Source organism: Capra hircus, chromosome 8 (assembly GCF_001704415.2).
Source record: "Capra hircus breed San Clemente chromosome 8, ASM170441v1, whole genome shotgun sequence".
NCBI classification, from domain to species: domain Eukaryota; kingdom Metazoa; phylum Chordata; class Mammalia; order Artiodactyla; family Bovidae; genus Capra; species Capra hircus.
Genome location: NC_030815.1, coordinates 50,661,122 through 50,683,441, shown reverse-complemented (window position 1 = coordinate 50,683,441; position 22,320 = coordinate 50,661,122). Strand labels below are relative to the sequence as shown.

Genomic DNA, 22,320 nt, shown 5'->3' with positions numbered 1-22,320 from the left:
TATCTGCAAAGATTCCAGAAAGAAGGGGAGGATTTCTCAATCCATGTGACCTGGAATATATTCTAGAGAGGGGACATCTGACACTATTCTGGAAAGTGCTTCCTAGAACCGAGTGCCAAGCTCTTCTCCCAGCCCCCAAACAAGAGTGGGGACAATTTTTTATTTCTGTGTATGGTGATATGAGTCATGAAACTGTTGACTATATTCCCTCCCTTGCTACTTTTCACTTTATTTCTGTTTATCAAAGATTTTTAGTATTGAGAAATTGGAAAGTATACTCCTTTCTGCAAAGTAAAGAATGAAACAGAGGAAAAAAGGAAAGAAAGAAAAATGTCATAACTGTATTAATTTCCTGGGCTGCCATAACAAAGGGCTTCCCAGGTGGTACTAGTGGTAAAGAACCTGCCTGCCAATGCAGGAGACATAAGTGACCTTGGTTCAATCCCTGGGTTGGGAAGATGTCCTGGAGGAGGGCGTGACAACCCATGTCAGTATTCTTGACTGGAGAATCTCATGGATAGAGGAGCCTGGCAGGCTACAGTCCATAGGGTCGTAGCAAGTGAGACACAACTGAAGTGACTTATCACGCATGCATGCACACCTAACAAAGTACCAAAAATTTGCGTGTCTCACAACAATAGAAATTTGTCCTCTCACAGTTCTGGAGGCTAGAAGTCCAAAATTACGCCGCTTGCAGGTCCATGCTTTCTCTAAGCGTGACTCCAGGGGAGAGTCCTTCCTCACCCCTTCTAGCTTCTCTTGCTTGCGGACAGCCCTTGGTGTTCCTTAGTTTGCAGATGCACCACTCCAGGCAGAAGGTAGTTGTCTCACATTTTCCTCCCTCTATGTCCAAATTTCCCCTTTTTATAAGAATATGAATTATACAGGTTTATGGTATACTTTAATGACCGTATTTTAACTTGATTACCTCTGTAAAGGCCCTCCTTTCAAATAAAGTCACGTTCTAGGAATACTGGGGGTTAGGATTTCTATCTTTTTTTTGGGGGTACACAAAACAAAACCTATACCCATATAACAGAGATAGACATAGATATATTTTCTTTATTCTTTCTAATTCTCTGAATGAAATCAATTGTTAAATTTAATTTGGCTCTGCTTGCAATGTACTTTTGTACTTGCATAACTGATGGTGTCTGATGCTGCTTTTACTTGAACCACTGGTTCAATATCATGATTTGGGGTTCAAGTATTCAAAATCACGCAAGAATTGCCTCAGGCTTCCTCTGATTGTAGGTTTCTTAAAATGGGCTTTGTTTGAAACCTGGGATGCTTGTTTATACTGTAGACATGGAATTTTATTTTAAAAGATCTATAAACATTTTCTAATTATGATTTTTATTATTGACTCTATTCCTATCCTTCCGGTTTCATCCTCAGGATTTCCCTTGTCTACCAAAATAGCACAGCGCTTGACAATAGGAGATATTTTAAATGTTTGTCATGGAAGTTAATGAATACGTTAATGAGTGCAAATAGGCTGATTGATGAGATGATTGGAAGGATAACTAGTAGAAGCTGGAAATGTCGTTCTGAAATACTGGAGAGGAATAAGGGCCAGAAATGCAATTTTTAATTTTCCTTTTTCTGGTGATAGTGGGAATTACAGGAGTGGGTGAGAGCACCTGGGATGAGTACCTACTGGATAGAGAAGAAGGCAGAAGACAGACCCAACATAGGGAAGCCGCGTAGGCTGGGCAGCCACCTAGAGATGGAAGCAGAGCAGGAAGAGAGGAAGGCCAGTTCCCATCAGCTTACTGCATTTATTGGTTTTCTCCCTCCCTTTACCCTTAGGGTTACCGAGATGTATTTCCAGCTGAAAGAAATGAATGAAAAGGTGTCTTTCATAAAGGACTCCTTATTGTCGTTGGACAGCCAGGTGGGACACCTGCAGGATCTCTCTGCCCTGACAGTGGATACCTTAAAAGTCCTTTCTGCTGTTGACACCTTACAAGAAGATGAGGCTCTCCTGGCCAACAGAAAGCATTCTACTTGTAGAAAACTTCCCCACAGCTGGAGCAATGTCATCTGTGCAGAGGTTCTGGGCAGCATGCCACTCTCTGAGAAGAAGAAGTATCAGTGTTATAGCATGCCCCCTTCTTTGCTGCGGAGCCTGGCCAGAGGCTGGTATCCTCCACGAGGGCAGAAAGGGCCCTTGCTTGAGATTACACATCAAGAGGCTTCAAATGTAAGAGATGAGCAAGGAGAACAAGAAACACAAAATCATGTAGTTGCTTCTGGGGTGATGCTGAACAGACAAGCACACTCAAAGTATGGCCAATATCTCCTGGTCCCTTCTTATCTAGAACAAGTTTCTTACCCTGCAAAAACTGACTTGCCTCTGTCCAGACCATCTGTGGAAGCAGGTACAGATGGGCTGACAACTAAACATGTCAGCCAGACTGAGGTCCCTGTTCATCTGATGTGGCAGACCCCGGGTGTCTCAGCCCAGGGCCCCATGGTGGAAACCAAGGAGCAGTGTGAGTCACTTGCTCAGATACCAGCCAGACCAGACGAGGGGGATCAAGTGCTCCCCACTTTGATTTGCACACCTGGACCCACGAGAGTGGCCTCCCTCCCTTCCCAAGTCATGAGCATGCAACCTGGAGGTGGATATGTGAACTGGGCATTTTCAGAAGGTGATGAAACTGGTGTGTTTAGCACCAAGAAACACTGTCAAATCAGCGTGGCCTCCTCTTGTAACCATGACTCCAGACAGAGTGAACACGGCCAGAGGCAGATCCGGGGCAGATCCCTGTCTGATAACTCGGCAAGACTGGCCCAGAGCAATTGCTCAGAAGCACTTCCACGGCTCCAGCCAAACACATCCTTTCGAATCAGTCTGCTTCGGAAAGACAAGCCCTTCACTGGGAATCAGAGCTCGAGATTACACAAGGAGGAGAAGTTGAAGATCCCTAAGATTAAAAGTAAGAAGTAAACATTTCAAAACCAAGATTAAATTCTCACATTGCTCCCATTCTCATTCTCTCCATTCTCTCAGTCTTACCTGTGAAACAAAATGGTTCCACATACTGTCCTTATTGTCTCATGTAAATCATTTCCCTTACAGATCTATCAAAATTCTCAGAAATAGGACAGTCAAAATGGATCAAAACAAAAATGCTAACCAAGGATAGGAAACTGTCGAAGAAGAAGAAGAAAACGCAAGGACTACAGGTGCCAGTAAGTGCCTTTTATGTTTTTGGCCACTGAGGTAGTATCCTATCTTAGCTTGATTTCTCTTTATTCTAAAGTGCCAAGTACACAAAATAACACCGTCCTAGAAGGAATGGAGATGTAAATCTTAAGAGTCAGCAGAGCTGATTTGCAACAATTCATTTATCAACTCATAAGTTGAAGGACTTTTGTGTTATTTTCAGTTTTTGGCTATTCCACTTAAGCTGTTAAGAACATTTGTGTACGAGTCTTTGTGTGGACATGTGTTTTCATTTCTCTTTGGTAACTAGGAGTAGAATAGTAAAGTCATATGGTAAGTATTTGCTTAATTTTAGAAGAAACTTAGATTGCCACCAGTTTATGAGTAGTGGTTTATGAGAGTTCCAGTGGTCCACGTCCTTGCCAGTCCTTAGTAGGCTCAGTCTTTTTGATTTTAGCATGTCAGTGAGTGTACAGTGGTATCTCACAGTGGTTTCACGTGCCTTTCCATAGTGACTAGTGCAAAATCACCTTTTAAAGGAGACTTAACATCCATAAAGAATGGCTTCCTTCAGGGAACATGCAGAGTTGCTGGGATCCCATAAAATATGAGTTTAGAATTGTGTTCTAAAATGGCCAGAGTTAAACTAAGAAGTATTAACTGAGCTCAAGTACTAATAACTTTCTTTTTGTTATCTTGTAGTTTGTCAGTTTATCTCGTTTCTTCTCTGCCCCTGGGAAGCACACGAGGCAGCCATTATTGTTAGCTCCCTGTTATTTTAACGATGAAGGGAACGGAGCTCATAGACACGAGGTGACTGGCCCAGTTCATGTAGTTTCTGAGTGACAGGGATAGAATTCTAACCAGTTCTTTCAGACCCTTATGTTTTTGTTGTTTCGCTTTATACCAGTGGTTCTTAAACTGTGGTCTCCCATCAGCATTACCTGAAAACTTAAGAGATTCAAATTTGCCCTCTCCTCAGACCTACTAAGGGCTTCCCAGGTGGCGCTAATGGTAAAGAACCCACCTCCCAATCATAGGAAACATATGAGGCGCAGGTAGGATCCCTGCGTTGGACAGATCCCCTGGAGGAGGGCATGGCAGCTCCAGTGTTCTTGCTTGGAAAATCCCATAGATAGTGGGACCTGGCGGGCTACAGTCCAGGGGGTTACAAAGAGTCATAAACGACTGAAGGGACTTACCACACACACACAGACCTACTGAATCACACACAGATGCTGAGGGTGGGACCCAGCAATCTGTGGGTTTAACACAGTCCTGGGTGATACTGATACGCACTCAAGTTTGAGAAACCCTGCTGCCCACCCTCGTTCTCAGTCATGACTGCAAATAGGAAAGTCACATGGATGCTTGTGTCCTGCCAGCATGAGTGATGGAAGTTTAACACTTCCCAGGTGATTTTAATGTGCAGCCAATATTAACAACCACTGTTCTTCAACATGCAGTTGTTGTTCTGTTGCTCAATTGTATCCAACTCTTTGCAACCCCACGGACTGCAGCACACCAGACCTCACTCAGTTCTCAGTTCAGTTGCTCAGTTGTGTCTGACTCATTGTGATCCCATGAACTGCAGCACTCCAGGCCTCCCTGTCCATCACCAACTCCTAGAGTCCACCCAAACCCATGTCCATCGAGTCGATGATGCCATCCAACCATCTCATCCTCTGTCGTCCCCTTCTCCTCCTGCCCTCAATCTTTCCCAGCATCAGAGTCTTTTCCAGTGAGTCAGCTCTTCGCATCAGGTGGTCAAAGTATTGGAGTTTCAGCTTTAACATCAGTCCTTCCAATGAACACCCAGGACTGATCTCCTTTAGGATGGACTGGGATGGACTTTAGGATGGACAGCACAACAGATTTCACTGTCCTTCACCATCTCCCAGAGTTTACTCAAACTCATGTCAGTGATTACTGTGATTTGGAATCTATTCAGATTAATGTCACTCTGTTCCAACAAGTATCTTTCTTTCCAGGTCATAACAGTCAACACCTGCTCTCAAAGTGACCAATTGAACCCAGAGCCTGGAGATAATAAGATCTCAGGAGCACAGAAGGGCAGCAAGAACTGGATTCCAGTGTCCAAATTTAATCAGATAAGTATGTGACAGTCTGCATTTTTTTTTAAATTTCTATTATTACTTTATTTTGCTTTACAATACTGTATTGGTTTTACCATACATTGACATGAATCAGCCACGGGTGTACATGAGTTCCCAATCCTGAACCCCCCTCCCACCTCCCACCCCATATCATCTCTCTGGATCATCCCCGTGCACCAGCCCCAAGCATCCTGTATCCTGTATCGAACATAGACTGGTGATTTGTTTCTTACATGGTAGTATACATGTTTCAATGCCATTCTCCCAAATCATCCCACCTCTCCCTCTCCCACAGAGTCCAAAAGTCCATTCTACACATCTGTGTCTCTTTTGCTGTCTCGCATACAGGGTTATCATTACCATCTTTCTAAATTCCATATATATGTGTTAGTATACTGTATTGAATTACCCAAACCCTGGTGGTTTCCTCAGGCTATGGTCTTTAGAGCAGTGGGGGTCCCTGCTGTTCTCTCAAGTGGAGGTGAGAGAATGAGAAGGGGCCACACTTTCTTAGAAAAATAGCTCTTTTCTACTTTTAGTTTTTATGAAAGAGATGCAATTTGCATTTGCTTAATGGGATAATTGTCAGAATTCAGAAAAGAAAAATTAAAATTAATTAAAATGTAGATAGTCTCCTATTCAGAGCGGTTGAATCTGCATCAAGGAGTATTCATTTAGTCTGACTTATGGGGTGAGTTGTCCAGTGTTATATATTCTTTAAAGTTCAGGTGACGCTGGTATGGGCCCTCACACAGAACTCAGCAGTAGTTGGTTATTTACAACTGCTCCCATATAGTGTTTATTCCATCGGCAAGATTCCCTTAAACTTAATAGTAATGATGTTTGTAGAGGATAGAAGACAGATCGGTGAGCTAGGAATGAAGACTGTGAGCTCAGCGTAGACTGTGAAATAAGCCTGGACAGATACGTTGAGGACATATGAAGAGAATAGGTAGCAACGAACTGAACATTGAACCTCTTACATTTGATAATGAGACCCTTACTAATTTTTAAACAGAAGGGACTATGTGGTTAGCAACTCATAAATATTTAAAATTATTTGAAGTACTAAACTTAAGGTACATGTATTAGTTTTAGATATACAACATAATGATTAGATGTATGTCTATGTTGCAAAACTAGTAGCACAATAAATTAACATCCATCACCACCTATAGTTAACAATTATTTTTTCTTGTGATGAGAACTTTTAAGATCTATTATCTTAGCCACTATATAGTATTGTTAAACTATTGATTTTTTTCAGTAGCTTTTTTTGTATTTCCTGTATATATATATTTTTTTTCCAGCACCAAATAGTAGGAAAAAATAACAACTACTTTTAGCCAGGGACTTTTAATAAGTATTTTTCTCAGAATTAATCCAACCAAATATTTATTAAATTATTATTGATTGCCTACTATATGCCAGTAACTTTGTAAATACCAGGTATAAAAAATATTAATAATAATGATCCTTGTTAAGTTTTTTAAAGAAAAGGCTAAAAATTAAAACTATTTGCTGGCATTCTTTTCTTTCTTTTTTCTTAGTTTGATTTTGTCTTTTTTTTAAAATAGCCTACAATAATGCTTGATTCTGCTATTAAGGAAGAATTACTAACAATTTGAATCTCAAAATTCATGTATTTTGAATAAAGCATGGATGACAAGGTTCAGAGGAAAGTGAAAATTACTAAAGGTGTTTTAGAGGAAGATAGGGTATGGATAATTCTTTGATAGAGTAGTATTAATTGTTATAAAAATAAGGGTAACTATGGAAGAATAGAAATGGGGTAAATAGCTTTTAACCACTTGAGTAAAAAGGACAAAGGAATCTTGGTAAAACTTGCCTAAAAGAGAAAAGAAAAGTATATTCCAATTTAGATAAATGCACAGTGTTGAACAGAGAAGGCAATGGCACCCCACTCCAGTACTCTTGCCTGGAAAATCGCATGGATGGAGGAGCCTGGTGGGCTGCAGTCCATGGGTCGCTAAGAGTCGGACACAACTGAGTGACTTCACTTTCATTTTTCACTTTCATGCATTGGAGAAGGAAATGGCAACCCACTCCAGTGTTCTCGCCTGGCGAATCCCAGGGATATGGGAGCCTGGTGGGCTGCTGTCTATGGGGTTGCACAGAGTCGGACACGACTGAAGTGACTTAACATACAGTGTTGAGATCTTTTATTTGTAACTATGATTCACATATAACACATTTTCATGTATTCTCTAATTTTTTCCTTCCTTTTAACAAGGTCTAGAATCTTACATATATCAGAAAATGAAAACTAAAGAAGCTGAACGACATCCTATACAAGTCAGTGATTATGGAAGGCAGTCTCAAGAGGTGAAAGCATTTTATCTGACATTTTAAAAGCTCAGTTTTCACCCCCTCTCCTCCCACTTTATTCTTTCTTTGTTGTTCTCTTTTTTGCTATTTATCCATCCAATAACTTATCCTGAGCATTTTAGCATGAATGAGAAAAAGTTTAGGAATTTTTGACACTGTTTTCAAATATATAAAAGTTGCCATATGGAAGAAAAATACCTCTAATACACTTTTCAGAGGTAGAGCTAAAAAAACAACATATACAAATTATTGGGAGACAGGTTTCAGCCTGATTTGAGAAGGAATTTTTACCTTCTGCAGCTTTCCAGGGATGGAATGGTTTATCTTATAATAGTTAATGTCTCACTTAGTGTGGTTAGTTGGCTAAGCCAACTTCTTTGTAGATGTGTTGGAGGGGATTTGTACATTTCAGAGTAAAGGACCTTGAGTGTTTCTTCAATACTGATTTTTCAGTCTGTTTTTCTTTCTGTCTGCAAATATGTGCTTGTTTTATTGCCTGCCACCATGGGGGAAGCATGATATAGTTAGACTAGCCACCACCTAACCACCCCCCCAATATAATTTTGATCTTTGTTTGAATATTACCTCTATGACCTTGGAAAGTGTATACAAATCACCTATATAAAAATATACTAACAACCTCAGATGTTCTTATAGGAATGTAATCTGTGAAACAGAATACTCCTTGAAAGTAGTTAGGGCACCTGTCTGCCCTATCAAATCCTGGCTCTTCCACTTCCTAGGTTTCAAAGTTATACATATCAATTAACCTTATGAGCTTCATTAGCTGCATCTCTAAAATGGGGTTAATGCCATCCTTACCAGTTTAATAGTGGATAACAAAAATAACACTAGTGCAAATGCCCAGAGTAATGCTTGGAGTGGCTTCCCTGGTGACTCAGATGGTAAAGAATCCACCTGCAATGCAGGGTTCGATTCCTAGGTTGGGAAGATTCCCAGGAGAAGGGAATGACTACCCATTCCAGTATTCTTGACTGGAGAATTCCATGGACCGAGGAACCTGGCGGGCTACAGTCCATGGGGTGGTAAAGAGTCTTACACGACTGAACAGCTGAGCATGCACGCACACACAGTGCTGGGAGTATACTAGATTTTAAGAAATAATTTGAATCTAAATAGAAATAGAATGAGATATCTCCAAGGTAACTTTCTGAATAATCATTAACTGAAACAATGATCTGATGATTGAGTATAACAATATAATGATCAATGATTCCTGTCAACTTTGACGTTCATGCCTTCTTTCACATCCTTCAATTCAGTTCAGTTCAGTCGCTCAGTCGTGTCTGACTCTTTGCGACCCCATGAATCGCAGCACACCAGGCCTCCCTGTTCATCACCATCTCCCAGAGTTCACTCAGATTCACGTCCATCGAGTCCGTGATGCCATGCAGCCATCTCATCCTCTCTCGTCCCCTTCTCCTCCTGCCCCCTAATCCCTTCCAGCATCAGAGTCTTTTCCAATGAGTCAACTCTTCGCATGAGGTGGCCAAAGTACTGGAGTTTCAGCTTTAGCATCATTCCTTCCAAAGAAATCCCAGGGTTGATCTCCTTCAGAATGGACTGGTTGGATCTCCTAACAGTCCAAGGGACTCTCAAGAATCTTCTCCAACACCATAGTTCAAAACAGATGTTATATGTTCACTCTCAGTTTTGTAAAATCCATTATATATTACAGTTTCTCTTTGATGTCCCCATAAAATACTTTCTGTTAAAGCTGGTCACCACAGTGAGTTACTCATATATTGTGTGAACATTATTCATCTTTCCAGCTTGAGTTTTGATACTTAGTAAAAGAAATATTGAACTAGAGGAAGGGAAAAGAAAACAACCATATCCTCCAAGGAGTGTGTTTTGCAAATGTGTTGTTGGAAGCTTGAGGTGGGAGAAAGCTGGGTGAGCATGTAATGATCTTTCCCCTCTGCTCAGGATCTTACCAAAAGCTCTTTGTGGGATTCCAGGAGCACCACAGTCAATAGGAAGTCTCAGTGAGTATTTCTGAATGTCTGTCTTTAAGCATCTTTGGCTTCTTTTCTTTTTTAAACTGGACTGGGAACCAAGGTTTAATTGGGTCAGAAAAGGAGAAAAAGAGAAGTGTGTCCAACAACAATATTTTTTTTTGCAAGAATGACGATTATTTATTCTCCTAGTTTTCCTGTTTTTGGCAACAAAATCTCACCTTAGTGCCTTTTAAGAATATAATGAAACATGTGCTATTGCAGCAAATTAACCATTTTGTGTTTTAATTGGGTCAAAAAAGCACATATGAAATAATAAGTATCATATCTTTTCTGATGTGAAATTTGCATTAAAAATTAGGAATAAATCTGTCTTGACTGAAAAAAAGACTTAGAGTGAAGACCTAGATAGTTCTTTCCCTTAGTGTTTTTTCCCCCAAATGTTTCTAAGATGGATCTTTCTGGTTTCTCCCTAACATCCTAAGTGTTCATCAAAGCAGTAACAATTTGAGAAGGTATGAGACAGGAGGACAGGGCTAGAGAGAGCAGATAGAGCACTCACATTTTTGTACACTTGAGACTCCTGGATTTTTATTATTCAGAGAATATTTGAACAGCAACCAGGCAGATTATTCTATTTTGTTTATAGTGTTTTATGGACCTTTCCAGTTATATCATCAAATTGACTATTCTTATAGCCAAAGGAGCAGAATTCAAAAGCATCTGTACTCTACAAAGGGGTCATTGATGTCAGGCAGGTGGAATATAATGGTCAGCTGGCAGTCAGCTGTGTTTGAGATGGCCTTTTCTCTGAAGCTCCCATCAAGGTCTCTCTGTGCAAGCCTGCCTCTAGAATTAATGTGCACATGTCTTTCTTCTCCCAAAGGTTCAGTAGTTTGTGCTCATGCAGAGTGGTGGGTTATTGCAGCATGAAATTAAACAATAATTGTAATTGTACTTTCTTCCCCAAGGACCTTACGTTCTGGAGATATTCTTTGAATGCACTTATTTTGACTTGCCCATGGCCACTTGTGCACTTGAGCAGGGCACGTAACCATTTAAAGAGAGCTAATTTCAGCCTTGAACATTTAGGGATCACGTGGGCTAATGAAACTGATTTGTAGGCTTGTCCAGAGACATTCATAGACTCATTTGTAGGCATCTACTTTGCATAGTTCAGGAACCTTTTCGTTTAATTGATCCAGAAGAATACAAATACAGTTAAATCTTATATATGTTGTGTGATCACACAGCTAATTAAAAACAAAAAGCAACAACTGCTTTTCAGTTAGCTTAGGGCATACACAGTAAATGACTTACATGCATATCTGGCACTCGTTTTTCTATGAAAATAATTGTAGGGCTGTAAACTGTTTCTCTAAAAGTAGGGGCCAGATGTAACTGATAGGCTTCCTTTACAGTAATATATACATATGTATATACATATATGCTTATAGTCTCTCTATTATTTACTGTTTCGTGCACTTTTTCTATCTTTGATCAGTGAAAAATTTAAGCATTATCTAAACAACTTTAATTTTTCAAACAGGTTGAGAAGTTCAAATGGAGTTAACAGTAAGTTTTTCTAATTTTTTCTTATTATTATTGGTGAGGTTTATGCTCCTGCTGAGATTTTTAGTTCTTGAAATCCTGTTTGTGGTTTTTGTCTACTATACAGAGTAGCAAATTTGGTAGAAAAGTAGAAAGTTTTTGAATGTCTTTCCCCAGATAAGTCAGGACTGATATCTGGTTTAAAATTTTTTGGAGTAACCAATTTTCAACCATGATTTTCCAGTGAGTAAGAATATAGTCACTGAGCTCATTTAGACTGCTTGACAACTCTTACTGTGATGTTTTAACACATTGCCCAGTAAGGACTCATGAGATTGTATATAGATCTTTTCTTTGTGGCTTCAGTGGGACTCTGTGCCCCAAGTGGCTAAGTAGGACCAAGCCTGCTTCGGTGAGACACCTCCCTCACCAAAACCACTCTATAACCACTTTCAGATGTTACCCCTTTCTGTCTTCTTGACCCCTTGATACAGATCAGAAACCTTCCTCTTCTGTGGCCTTGTTCCATCTCAATTTCTTGTGTTTTCAGTACATCCTTTGCAGTTGATTCCTTCTCCACCTACAAAAAATTTGTCATGTACAAAAGAAAAAAATAATCCTTTTCTTGATTTTACCTGGCTTTCAGACTGCCACTCCCGCTCCTTACCTCCAAATTAACTGAAACAGTGTTATTCCAGAAAGGAACAGTCTTTTCTGATGATCTTACCTTTTACCCAGCACCCCCAAAGGGAGGGAGTTTTATTCCTTTGCTTATGCAGCAGCAAAAAGCCAGAGACATCTGTGAAACTGGACTCATTACGCTGCTTATTCTACAAAGTATAAAGTAGTTACCACCACGAGACCAAAGTTCTCCACTTTAATTCTGACTTTATGAAATGGCGAAACTGTTGGAAAGGATTTCTCTTGAGCCTTGTAATTTAGGACTTGAGCAGATAGAAGAGAACCAGTTGAACTTGCAAGAGGTATTCCCAGCACACAGTCCTTCTGTAACCACACAAATCCCTTGCTGTCACCTTCCCTTCCACCTCCTTCGTTTCTGATATGTACCTCTTAATATGTTTTCATCATTTTGTTGTCATTTTTAAGTCAGTGAAGTAGTCTGCTAATAACTTGATATTAATAACGTCTTTATGTGGGCACTGCATCTTGGCAGGGAGCTCAGAGAATTGTGCTTCTGGGATGTCGTGAAATGTGATGGGCAGCTGCGTGCCTTCTGCAACCCAGAGGTGTAATTTGTTCAGAGGAAATACATCTTTGAGGCTAATATTACCTGTCTTTCTTCAATTCCCTATATAAATATATTTGGAGATATTGCATTGATGATTGGAAGCTGTCAGGATACCATGCACGATAATGTGGTTAAAGGATATTAGGCAATCTTTTTCGAAAACTGAGAAGCCATTCTGATTAACCTGTTCAATAATAACTTTGAAGGCAATATATTCATAAGTATGTATTTATCTTCAGCCTAGTAATTAAAATGTCAATCTTCTCTGTAATTTCAGAAATCTCAGACTCCTTAAAAAGCCCTCCAGAGCCTCACCATCATTATTCAGGTAGGATGCATGTACACGTGGACATATCAATGGAACTAAATGTCTGTGAGACTGCATTTGGAAACAAAAGCATTAATGAATTTGTGGTGTTGATATGGCTCCAACTTGAAAAGTTGTTTACTCTGATGAGAGCATATTCAGGTTTCTTAACTTGGGAAAACAAGTTGTTAGGATTTAAGAAGTTTTGGATTAGAAAAAAAAAAAAATGTTTGTATTGGTAAGTTCCAAATTGTAAAAGCGAAAGATGACCTTGAGATCTGAAAATTCCTTACAAGATCAAAACCAGAGATCTTTGTGTTTTGGACTGGGGAGGAGACAGGCCCGGGGCTGGTTCTCTAAGGAGGGGTTTTGTACCCTTATTGGGCCCTCAGTGAACATAACCACTGAATGAATGCCAGCCCCACAGGGGATGTTCAACAAAGACACCTTAAGGGATGTTATTAAACAAGACGTCAAGGGTCTTGACTCTCTTAAGCAACATCGCTTCACAGTGATTCAGTAGTCTTTCTTTCAAAGTGGGAATAATTGTACTTGCCCTTCCTGAGGAGCAATCTGCCAAAAGGCTAGTTGAGAATAAAGGAAACCCTTTGAAATGCAAAGTAACGTAACAACCAACTGGACTAATGCCATTGGGTGGTCTTTTGGGTATCATTGCTCTCAGCATTGGATTAGATACTACACGAGTGAACTTTTTATACACTCTTAAAGCTGGGTACAAGAGTACAAGTGTATTGGTGTGATAATTACCATTATTATTATATCAAGGTCATGTGTTCAGGGTTTGGTAGTAGGCTACCTTATCCTGAATTTTCCTCTGTAGTGAATAGTGTTTCAGTGGATTTCAGACTCCACATTCCGGGCTCTCATAACTGAGTGTTTCAGCTCAGCAGTAATCTGTTATTTTGACTCCAGCTGTCAGCTGAAGAAAGTCTGGTGAGGAACACTGTAACTGACATTGATTCTGATCTGTTAGGATACAGCTCTTAACAGGAAAATTCAGATCACTTGCTTCTAATTAAAATTAGTTTTTAGCTTTCTCTGGGAAAAGAAAATGAACTCTGAAAAATCAACAGTAGATGTCCCCACAGCCCACTTTGCACTAGATTTGATCTGGAAAAGAGAAACCAGAGAATGAAGACCACAGATTAAAATGCTCTTTAAAAGCAAGTTCCACATATGTATGGATTAGTGTGGTATTTGCTATTCAGGAGGGTGTAGGTGACAACCCTAGCTCAGGACTTACTAGATAATCTTATGTAATCTGTTACTAAAACTGGGATATCCTTCCTGCTTAAGGCGTAGTTTATTTTAAATACTGTATTATAGATACTGTTTTTGATAAAGGAACAAATAAAGGTCTTCAAAGTAAAATATTGTAGCATTATATGAGTATATTGATGGGGGGAGTCTTTCTATAAATTCAGCCCACTGATGCGTACTTAAAATAGTAAATCTGCTTTTGTTTGCAGCCATTGAAAGGAACAATTTAATGAGGCTTTCTCAGACCATACCATTTACACCAATCCAACTGTTTGGTGAGTGCCATTTCTACCTTCTTGAGGTTGTGCCAGGGCAAAGGCAAAACATCTGAGTGAATCGAACATTTTGCATAATTTCAGTTGCAGATATTCTTTTACCCATGGTCGCAGTTTAGCAATATTAGTTTCCTAAAATGGAAACTCTTATTAACTGGCTGGTATCTAGGCTCAAAACCTAATATACTATGGGGACAGGACTATAATGAGTAGCAGTTGAGGGAAAAAGCAATACTGTTGCACCTGGCATTCACTGATTTAAGGCTGGAAAAAGTAGAATAGAAAAGAACCTACCAGTCATACCTAATAAACAGAGGAGAAAGCATTAAATGTCAATACGGAAGAAGCTAACAGACATCTGAAGAGAAATGCTTGGTATATTGCTTTTTGTTTGTTTTGTTTCATGTAAACTAATTGCTCTTAGCTCAGAGAGCAAACGTGATTTTTAAAGGCTGGAGTAGTAAAGAAAAACACACTCATGTTAGCCAAGGCTACCAGCATTTCTCTGTCCTGCCAATTGACAACATAACAAGGGTCCCTGCACTGTCCTTGATCTTGATTTTCTCACATCCTTCACATAAGGACAGATCAGGTGGCTTCTGATCGTTGATGCAAATGCCTTCTCCTTCCACTTGGCTCCACAACTGGTTGTACAACTCAGTAGCTTTGTTCTAAATCCTCTAGATATTTAGAACTCTAAAGAGATCTCCAGTGCCATTTATCTGGGCACCAAGAATAAATATTCAAAAGGATGTTACTAAGTGTTACCTAGACATGTTCTTTGGTAAGCAATTAAATGCAGGAGTGATCAAATAGATTCTTTCCTTTGTAAACCAGTACAGTGTTTTATAAGAAAAGCTATTTGAAACTGAGGTATAAGAACACAGGCCGGACAGAAGTTTTATGTAGTATGTTACCTCTGTCAGGAAGCATTGCACACTATATTAGGTGGAGGCTAGGCCCCATAAGAATGGCTCCCTGTTCAACAGCCTACAAGTGGAAGCTGCAGAGCAGTTAGAGAACATGTGGGTGTAAAATCTTTAAAGTGGGATTGGGTTTGTAACTGCGAGTCTGCTTCACATTAGCCGCGTTACCATAGTTAATTTTTATAACCACCTAACGAAGTGACTCTTTCAATAAGAGTCCATTTTACTGATGAGCAAAGTGAGGCTTTACATAACTTGTCCAAAGGCACAAAGAAAGGAGGGAAAGGTTCTGGGGTATGACTTTGCTTGTAACTTTAACCCGTCTCAGTGGGGTAATATCACCCCCAAGGGAGCAAAAACATATTTTTATTTTCGTGTGTAAAGCACAGATACACACACACTCAGAGTTTATAAAGAGATATACAGTATATCTTTGGTATTAAAATGTCAGGGAAGGGACAGTTGGGGAAAAAAAAAAACAACAGTCTAAAACAGCTCCTAAGGGGGATGATAATAAACACGGGGTTTAAACTGTCTCTGTAAGAGTACTTGCCTTTAACAAAAGAAGCACAGCCTTGATAATCTGATTTTATTTTCATCTAGCTATAATCTATAATAAGAACAACTTAATTCTTAAGTGACATCTAACACCTTGTTCATTTTTCCTCTCCCTCTTTACTGGACTCCGATACAGCCAGCTGTCTATACCTGACCCTGAACAGATGCAATTCCCATTCCCCTCTGATCCTTTGGAAAACTGAATCGATTCTTCTGAGTTGATATTTAGGAGGCCATTCATGTCACAGACATGAGTCTCATTGAACCCCTCCCCTGCATTTCTCCTTGCAGCAGGAGAAGAAGTAACAGTCTACAGGCTGGAGGAGAGTTCCCCCTTGAATCTGGATAAAAGCATGTCTTCTTGGTCCCAGCGGGGGAGATCTGCTATGATCCAGGTGTTGTCCCAAGAGGAGATGGATGGTGGCCTTCGCAAAGCCATGAGAGTCATTAGCACCTGGTCTGAGGATGACATCCTCAAGCCAGGGCAGGTTTTCATTGTGAAGTCCTTTCTTCCTGAGGTTGTGCAGACATGGCACGAAATCTTCCAGGAGAGTACTGTGCTTCATCTTTGCCTTAGGGTGAGTCAGAGACCTAGAGCCCAGATGGACAGGTCGAAGAAAGGGAATCTGGCTCTGGCCTGGTTGAAGGCCATTACTTCAACCCAAGAGATCTTGAAATTGGGGCTTCCCTGATAGCTCAGTTGGTAAAGAATCTGCCTGCAATGCAGAAAACCCTGCTTCAGTTCCTGGGTTGGGAATATCCTCTGGAGAAGGGAAAAAGCTATCCACTCCAGTATTTGGAGGTGATGGTATTTTATTATTTTTAGCTTTTACTTTTGGAGTGGGTAGTGATGGAAGCTGAGTAAGGCTAAAAATCACACCCGGGAGGCCTCTAGTAATTCTGTGATCATTCATTAGCAGGCATGTGGTAGTAAACCAATATTTTTGTCAATGCTCCTTATTTTGCAGGAAATTCAACAACAAAGAGCTGCTCAAAAACTGATCTATACCTTCAACCAAGTAAAACCACAAACCATTCCTTACACTCCAAGGTGAGGAAATATTGGCACCTGGCCCTCCATCTTAAGTAGGGATTTTTGTCTATTTCATTGTACCCCTGTTGGTCCCAAGAAATACCAGACTCATGGGGAAGTTCCCCATGAGCTTAATTTTGTTTTCTTCTTTAGATCGTTCTTGGAGACAGTAAAAAGAGAAGTAGACATCCCAGGGATGTTTGGTTTAAATCACTGAATTTACGTGAGTGGAAAAGAGCAGATCAAGCAGAGGCCATGACTAACCTCTCGATTATGAAAGCAGGCAGATCTTGGGTGTTGTTACTAATATCCAGAAACATTATGGCAGGAAAACACTTATATTGTAAGCATAGTTTCCTCTCCTAATTATCTTATAAAAATTAGGAACTTTAAAGGAATGAACGCTTATTACTTTCACCTGAGTGTTTCCATGCACTTGGATTCACTTAGCAACACAGATCATAGTTCAGTGCTGAGGACTTACAGTAAAGTTTTATTGTTCCATTTACAAGGAACTTCACAGAGCAAGGCAAGGAAAGTTGAATCCAATACTCCTAAGAGTTCCTCGAAGAGCAGGGAGGTGGGTGAGCGTGGGGAAAGCTCCGAATCTTTGCATCACATTTTTTTCGGTAGAAAGGCAGGGGCTACTCAGTCAAGCTAGGACATCTCTGTTGTTCTCTGTTCAGTAATATAACTCCTGCCTTTGCTGCCTGGTGCGAAAACAGTGACCTCTTTTCCCTCCTCATAGGTTCCTGGAAGTTTTCTTAATTTACTGCCATTCAGCCCAGCAGTGGTTGACCATTGAGAAGTATATGACGGGGGAGTTCCGGAAGTACAATAACAACAACGGTGATGAAATTGCCCCCAACAACACCTTGGAGGAGCTGATGTTGGCTTTCTCTCACTGGACCTATGAGTATACTCGGGGAGAGCTGCTGGTTTTAGATTTGCAAGGTGATTGATAGCTGAGGATATGATAGAACAAGCATGAGGCAAAGTTCAGGAAACATGGACCAAGGATTGCTTTCTCCTTGTCATTGTCACCTACATTTGCCCCTAGCTCTTTCTTAAAGTCACAGTTAAGATCTTCCAGTGGAGACATTCCTTGGCAGTACGTACTTTTTTTTTTTTTAATTTGAAAACAGAAGATGGTATCTGTTTTCTGAATTTATTTACTGTTTGTGGAACTGTCCTAAGTGGGTAGAATCAGGCAGGTATCCTGAGAGATCATGTGAGAACCAGGATAGGTCATGTATGGAGTTGCTCTGTCTAGCTTTGAAACATGGTAGGGCCATTTATGTCAGAGACATTGTACAGTGATGATCAGGAGCAGATGATATAGGCAGGTGATTATCGGCCTAGAACTTAAAGTTATCTAAATGTTAATCTAAAGGGGAGCATGATTTTTGTACCAGATTTCTAGTTTTATGGCTTTTCTTTGGACTTAAGTTCACAATAACACTTAGGCATGCATTAATATGTATAGAAAAGTTGCAATTCTGGTCACTTTTCATGATTTCGGGCTCAGTACTTTAGCAGTTTATAATTTAGCTTGCTCTCTTTGCTAGGTACCTTGATACAGCAAAGTACAGACTTGGTCTGGGACAGGCAACACAGTGCACTGTTATTTAACGGAAGACTTTGATCAGTGCATCTGTCTACTAGCAATACCTCACATGTGACTTATAATCCTGCAGCACGAAACAAAGTATCTCTAGCAGGCTTTCCTTGAAGGGACAGAAGGAGATGTGTATTAAGGTCAAAGTTTAGTCCCTGGGCTCACTGACTGGGGCTTTGGTTTCAAATAAGGGATTTAGCCCAGGAACTTTCATAGAAGTTATCTCATTTAATCCCAGAAGCAGCACCTCGAGGTAGATATTATGGGGAATTTATGTCCTGAAAGTTTAAATAACTTGCCCAAGGTTGCACAGTTACCTAAGAGGGAGCCAGGATGCAGGCTTAAGCTGGTTTGATCATCCATGCTCTTTCTTTGTCACTGTCTGTCTTTTATTTCTTTGTAAGTTTCAGATCCATAAGAATATTACCATGTTCTGATTCCTTTTATTTATTTATTTATTTTAAAAATCTGGTCTCTTTCTTGTCCTCTCTGACTTTTCCATTTCTCCAGACCTGGGATTCTATGCCAAAACCAGGCTTGAAGGCTGGAGACAGATGAGATGAGCAGGCAATCCTCGTGAGATGAGCAGGCATTGTGAGCAATGTCCGCTAAGACTGCAAACCCATTTTGATTGAAATTTGTGCCGTGTGCTCAAGGATGTGTCTGTGTGACACATAAGTTCAAATGACACATAAGTCCTTCTGTCCTTTCATATCTGTGCTGCTCACAAGGTTGAGTTATATTTCTAACCCTCAAACACAATATTTTAAGAAGCAATATAAACAAAGTTAAAACAGTCAAGATGATTCAGTTTTAAGCCAGCAAGTACATGATCCATGTAAACCCAGCACACTGATGCCCTAGGCATCTGCTTTTGTAGCTCATGTTGGGGAAAGGTTGATTGTTTTCATCTGTACTTGAATGTCTGTGCTTTGAGGTTTGGGTGGAGATGTTTAAAAAGTAAAAAACAAACCAAAAAACAACCAAAGAAAAACTTTAAGGAATTAATGATGACTCTTCAGTGTGTTTTGTATTCCACTTGAATAGGTTTTTGTTTAATGATGTTTATGTTTGGGGATTTTTATGTCTCTTAGTAGTCCAAAGTGACATTAAACAGAACAAATACTGCATTGATAGTCTTGGGGGGAAAAAGGAATTAACTTTATTTTTTCGCTGGGCAATTATGTGAACTGCAGAAATAGGCCACTCCAAATAAACTATGTCAAAACACTGACCTTCAAAGAAGGGAAGAATGGACATCATAGAATGAGCATGAAGAAATTGAGATACTTTTTGGAGTGTTTTGCCAATTGTTTAGCCCTGAATTTATGGAAGAATGTGAATCCTATAATAGTAATTATAAGCAGTTATAATACTGCTGCTACTAGCTAACATTTCCTAGTTATTTTGTGTCAAGTACTTGGCTAAAGGCTTATGTGCATTAATATATTTAACTCAAACCAGGTTGGAAAGGAAAAATGGGAGAACAGAATGTAGTCTTTAAATATGATAACAAGTTTTCAGTTCAGTTATGTTTTATATTTAATTGTGTAGTATTTCTAGTCTTTGGAGAGACAATGTGCATTGTCTGGGTGGCAGGGAGTGGAGACTGAAAGGCCAGTAGTCAGCCACAGTTAGGAGAAGTTCTGAAGTCATGGTGCTGGGGCCGACTCCTGGCTCCACCATGAATTAGCTGCGTGACGAGAGGGCAACCACTTTGAGTTCCACTTCTTCGTTGGTAATTGGGATAAATCATGTCATGCACTTAATTCACAGGGTTGTTCAGGGGCCGAAATGAGGCAAGTTCCCGACACAGCAAATGCAGTTGTTTTCAGGGTTAATCTCTGTGTGGCTTGTTAACATGGCAGTTACTCTTCAGTTGTGGGCAGTCTCCTCTTAACTGCGTAGTCCTGGTGGTAACTTAAAGGACATCCCAGCTTCTGCCTTTGTAGAACGAAGCCCTGATCAGCTTGTTGTGGCTCCCTCTTGCTTTGAGGGAAAGAAGGAATGAGAAATACTCTGCCCATTTATTGTTTCAGTTTCTTCTTTTCTTCTCTTTATTTTATCCCAGAGAGTGCCAGTCATAACTCAGCAGCTGCCACATCAGGCCAGGAAGCTGAATTTAGGGAGAGGCTTGACCAATTTCTTTTTTTTTCCTTCTTTTTGGTATAATTAAATTTATTTTTTTAAATTAAAGGATAATTGCTCTACAATATAGTGTTGGTTTCTGCCAAACATCAACATGAAATGGCCATAGGTTTATCTATGGAGGCTTGACTAATTTCTGATCACTTGTAATGATACTGTAGTATTCCAATCTCATTCTCTTTAAAAACCCTACATGTGAGAGCCTGAATCATCATTATTACACATGAAATCCGATATTTTATTTCCAGCAATAGGAATGAAAAACAATTGTATTTAAAATTACAGTGGTCTGTGGCATTTTTTTTTTTAAGGCTCGACACAAAGAACTTTGGGGGCTATTGATTTTTTATTCAACAAAGCAATTTTCAGTATAAGTCAGCCTTAACCGCAGCATCATCATGGTACATTCTGCTGCTACAAGGGCAGTAACTTCTTTCCATAGATATGGAAGTTCACTGATGTATCCCAAAGCGGCTGGGATCAGAATGTAAGTCTCTGAGTTTCTCATAAGGGTGTGCTATGTGTTGCCTGTACATGGGCATATAATCTGTTAATGCCAGTAAAGAGATACCACTGGAATTTTTAGATGTTAAAATGTTTTATTTTCTTTCACATTTTCCAGATATCTAGGCGTGTGGGTGGGCTTCCCTGGTAGCTCAGACAGTAAAGAATCTGCCTGCCATGCAGGAGACCTGGGTTTGATCCCTGGGTTGGGAAGATCCCCTGGAGAAGGGAATGGCAACCCTCTCTAGTATTCTTGACCGGAGAATCCCATGGACATAGGAGCTTGGCAGGCTGCAGTCCATGGGGTCCCAAAGAGGTGGACATGACTGATCGACTCACACGCACACACAGTGTGTGTGGGTAGGATAGGCACCTGTGTTAAGGTGTGCCTATCAAGTGCCTCCTGGGTAGCTGGGAGAGGCGGAGTGGGCGTGGTGGCACAGCATAATTGGTTCTCTGAGCTGCTTTCTGTTTTTCACTCACTGCAGTCCCCCTTCTGCCATTCATGGGTCTCAACAGATGTGTTTAGTAGTTAAGCTTTGAGCTGTCAGATTGGGTTTAGGGATGTAGAGGTTTGTGGATACTCTTCACCCTCAGTCTTAGAGGAGGTTCTGTTCATTAGGAAACGGTACCTCAGGAAAGTGAGATCATTAGAGCCTGGTTTTACCAGTGGTAAGAAAATAGAATTTTATTAACAAGGGCTTTTGATAGAATTGTTGTTTAGTTGCTCAGTTGTGTCTGACTCCTTTTGTGACCCCATGGACTGTAGCCTGCCAGGCTCCTCTGTCCATGGGATTTCCCAGGCAAGAATACTGGAGTGGGTAGCCATTTCCTCCTCCAGAGGGTCTTCCTGTATCTCCTGCATTGGCCGGCAGATTCTCTACCGCTGAGCCACCAGGGAAGTCCCTTGATAGAACAAAGACACTAAAAAGAGCAGTCGACATGTTTCACCTTCTTCTGTTTTGCTAAGCAGTTAGTATATGCTGGTTCATGTAATCTTCTCAGTAACCTACAGGATAAGTCCCATGATTATTCACACTTTCAGATGATACAGCTGAGACACAGAGAGATTAAAAAACGTGTCCAGATTATACAGCTAGAGGGTGATGAGGATGTGAGTGAGACCCGGACCCTTTGACTTCTTCCTATTTAACAGGTTACAAGACTGAAAATAAATGGAAGCTGGTATGATTTTGGTAGACTTTTTTCCCCCTATATAGTCCCCCTTTCCCCAATTCTTTCATTACTGT

At 40.3% G+C, this 22,320-nt stretch overlaps 1 protein-coding gene across 5 annotated transcripts in view; it reads left to right on the top strand.

The window, feature by feature from the left end:
- TRPM6 (transient receptor potential cation channel subfamily M member 6) overlaps positions 1 to 22,320 on the top strand; it is a 120,182-nt gene that overhangs the window by 86,260 nt on the left and 11,602 nt on the right. For all 5 annotated transcript variants that reach the window (XM_018052073.1, XM_018052074.1, XM_018052071.1 and 2 more), the window contains 11 exons: positions 1,813 to 2,945; positions 3,089 to 3,201; positions 5,167 to 5,290; positions 7,547 to 7,638; positions 9,592 to 9,650; positions 11,170 to 11,195; positions 12,698 to 12,748; positions 14,218 to 14,283; positions 16,059 to 16,345; positions 16,736 to 16,818; positions 17,549 to 17,754. In XM_018052073.1, the coding sequence (XP_017907562.1) occupies positions 1,813 to 2,945; positions 3,089 to 3,201; positions 5,167 to 5,290; positions 7,547 to 7,638; positions 9,592 to 9,650; positions 11,170 to 11,195; positions 12,698 to 12,748; positions 14,218 to 14,283; positions 16,059 to 16,345; positions 16,736 to 16,818; positions 17,549 to 17,754 (2,240 nt within the window). The remainder of the gene's footprint in view (positions 1 to 1,812; positions 2,946 to 3,088; positions 3,202 to 5,166; positions 5,291 to 7,546; positions 7,639 to 9,591; positions 9,651 to 11,169; positions 11,196 to 12,697; positions 12,749 to 14,217; positions 14,284 to 16,058; positions 16,346 to 16,735; positions 16,819 to 17,548; positions 17,755 to 22,320) is intronic.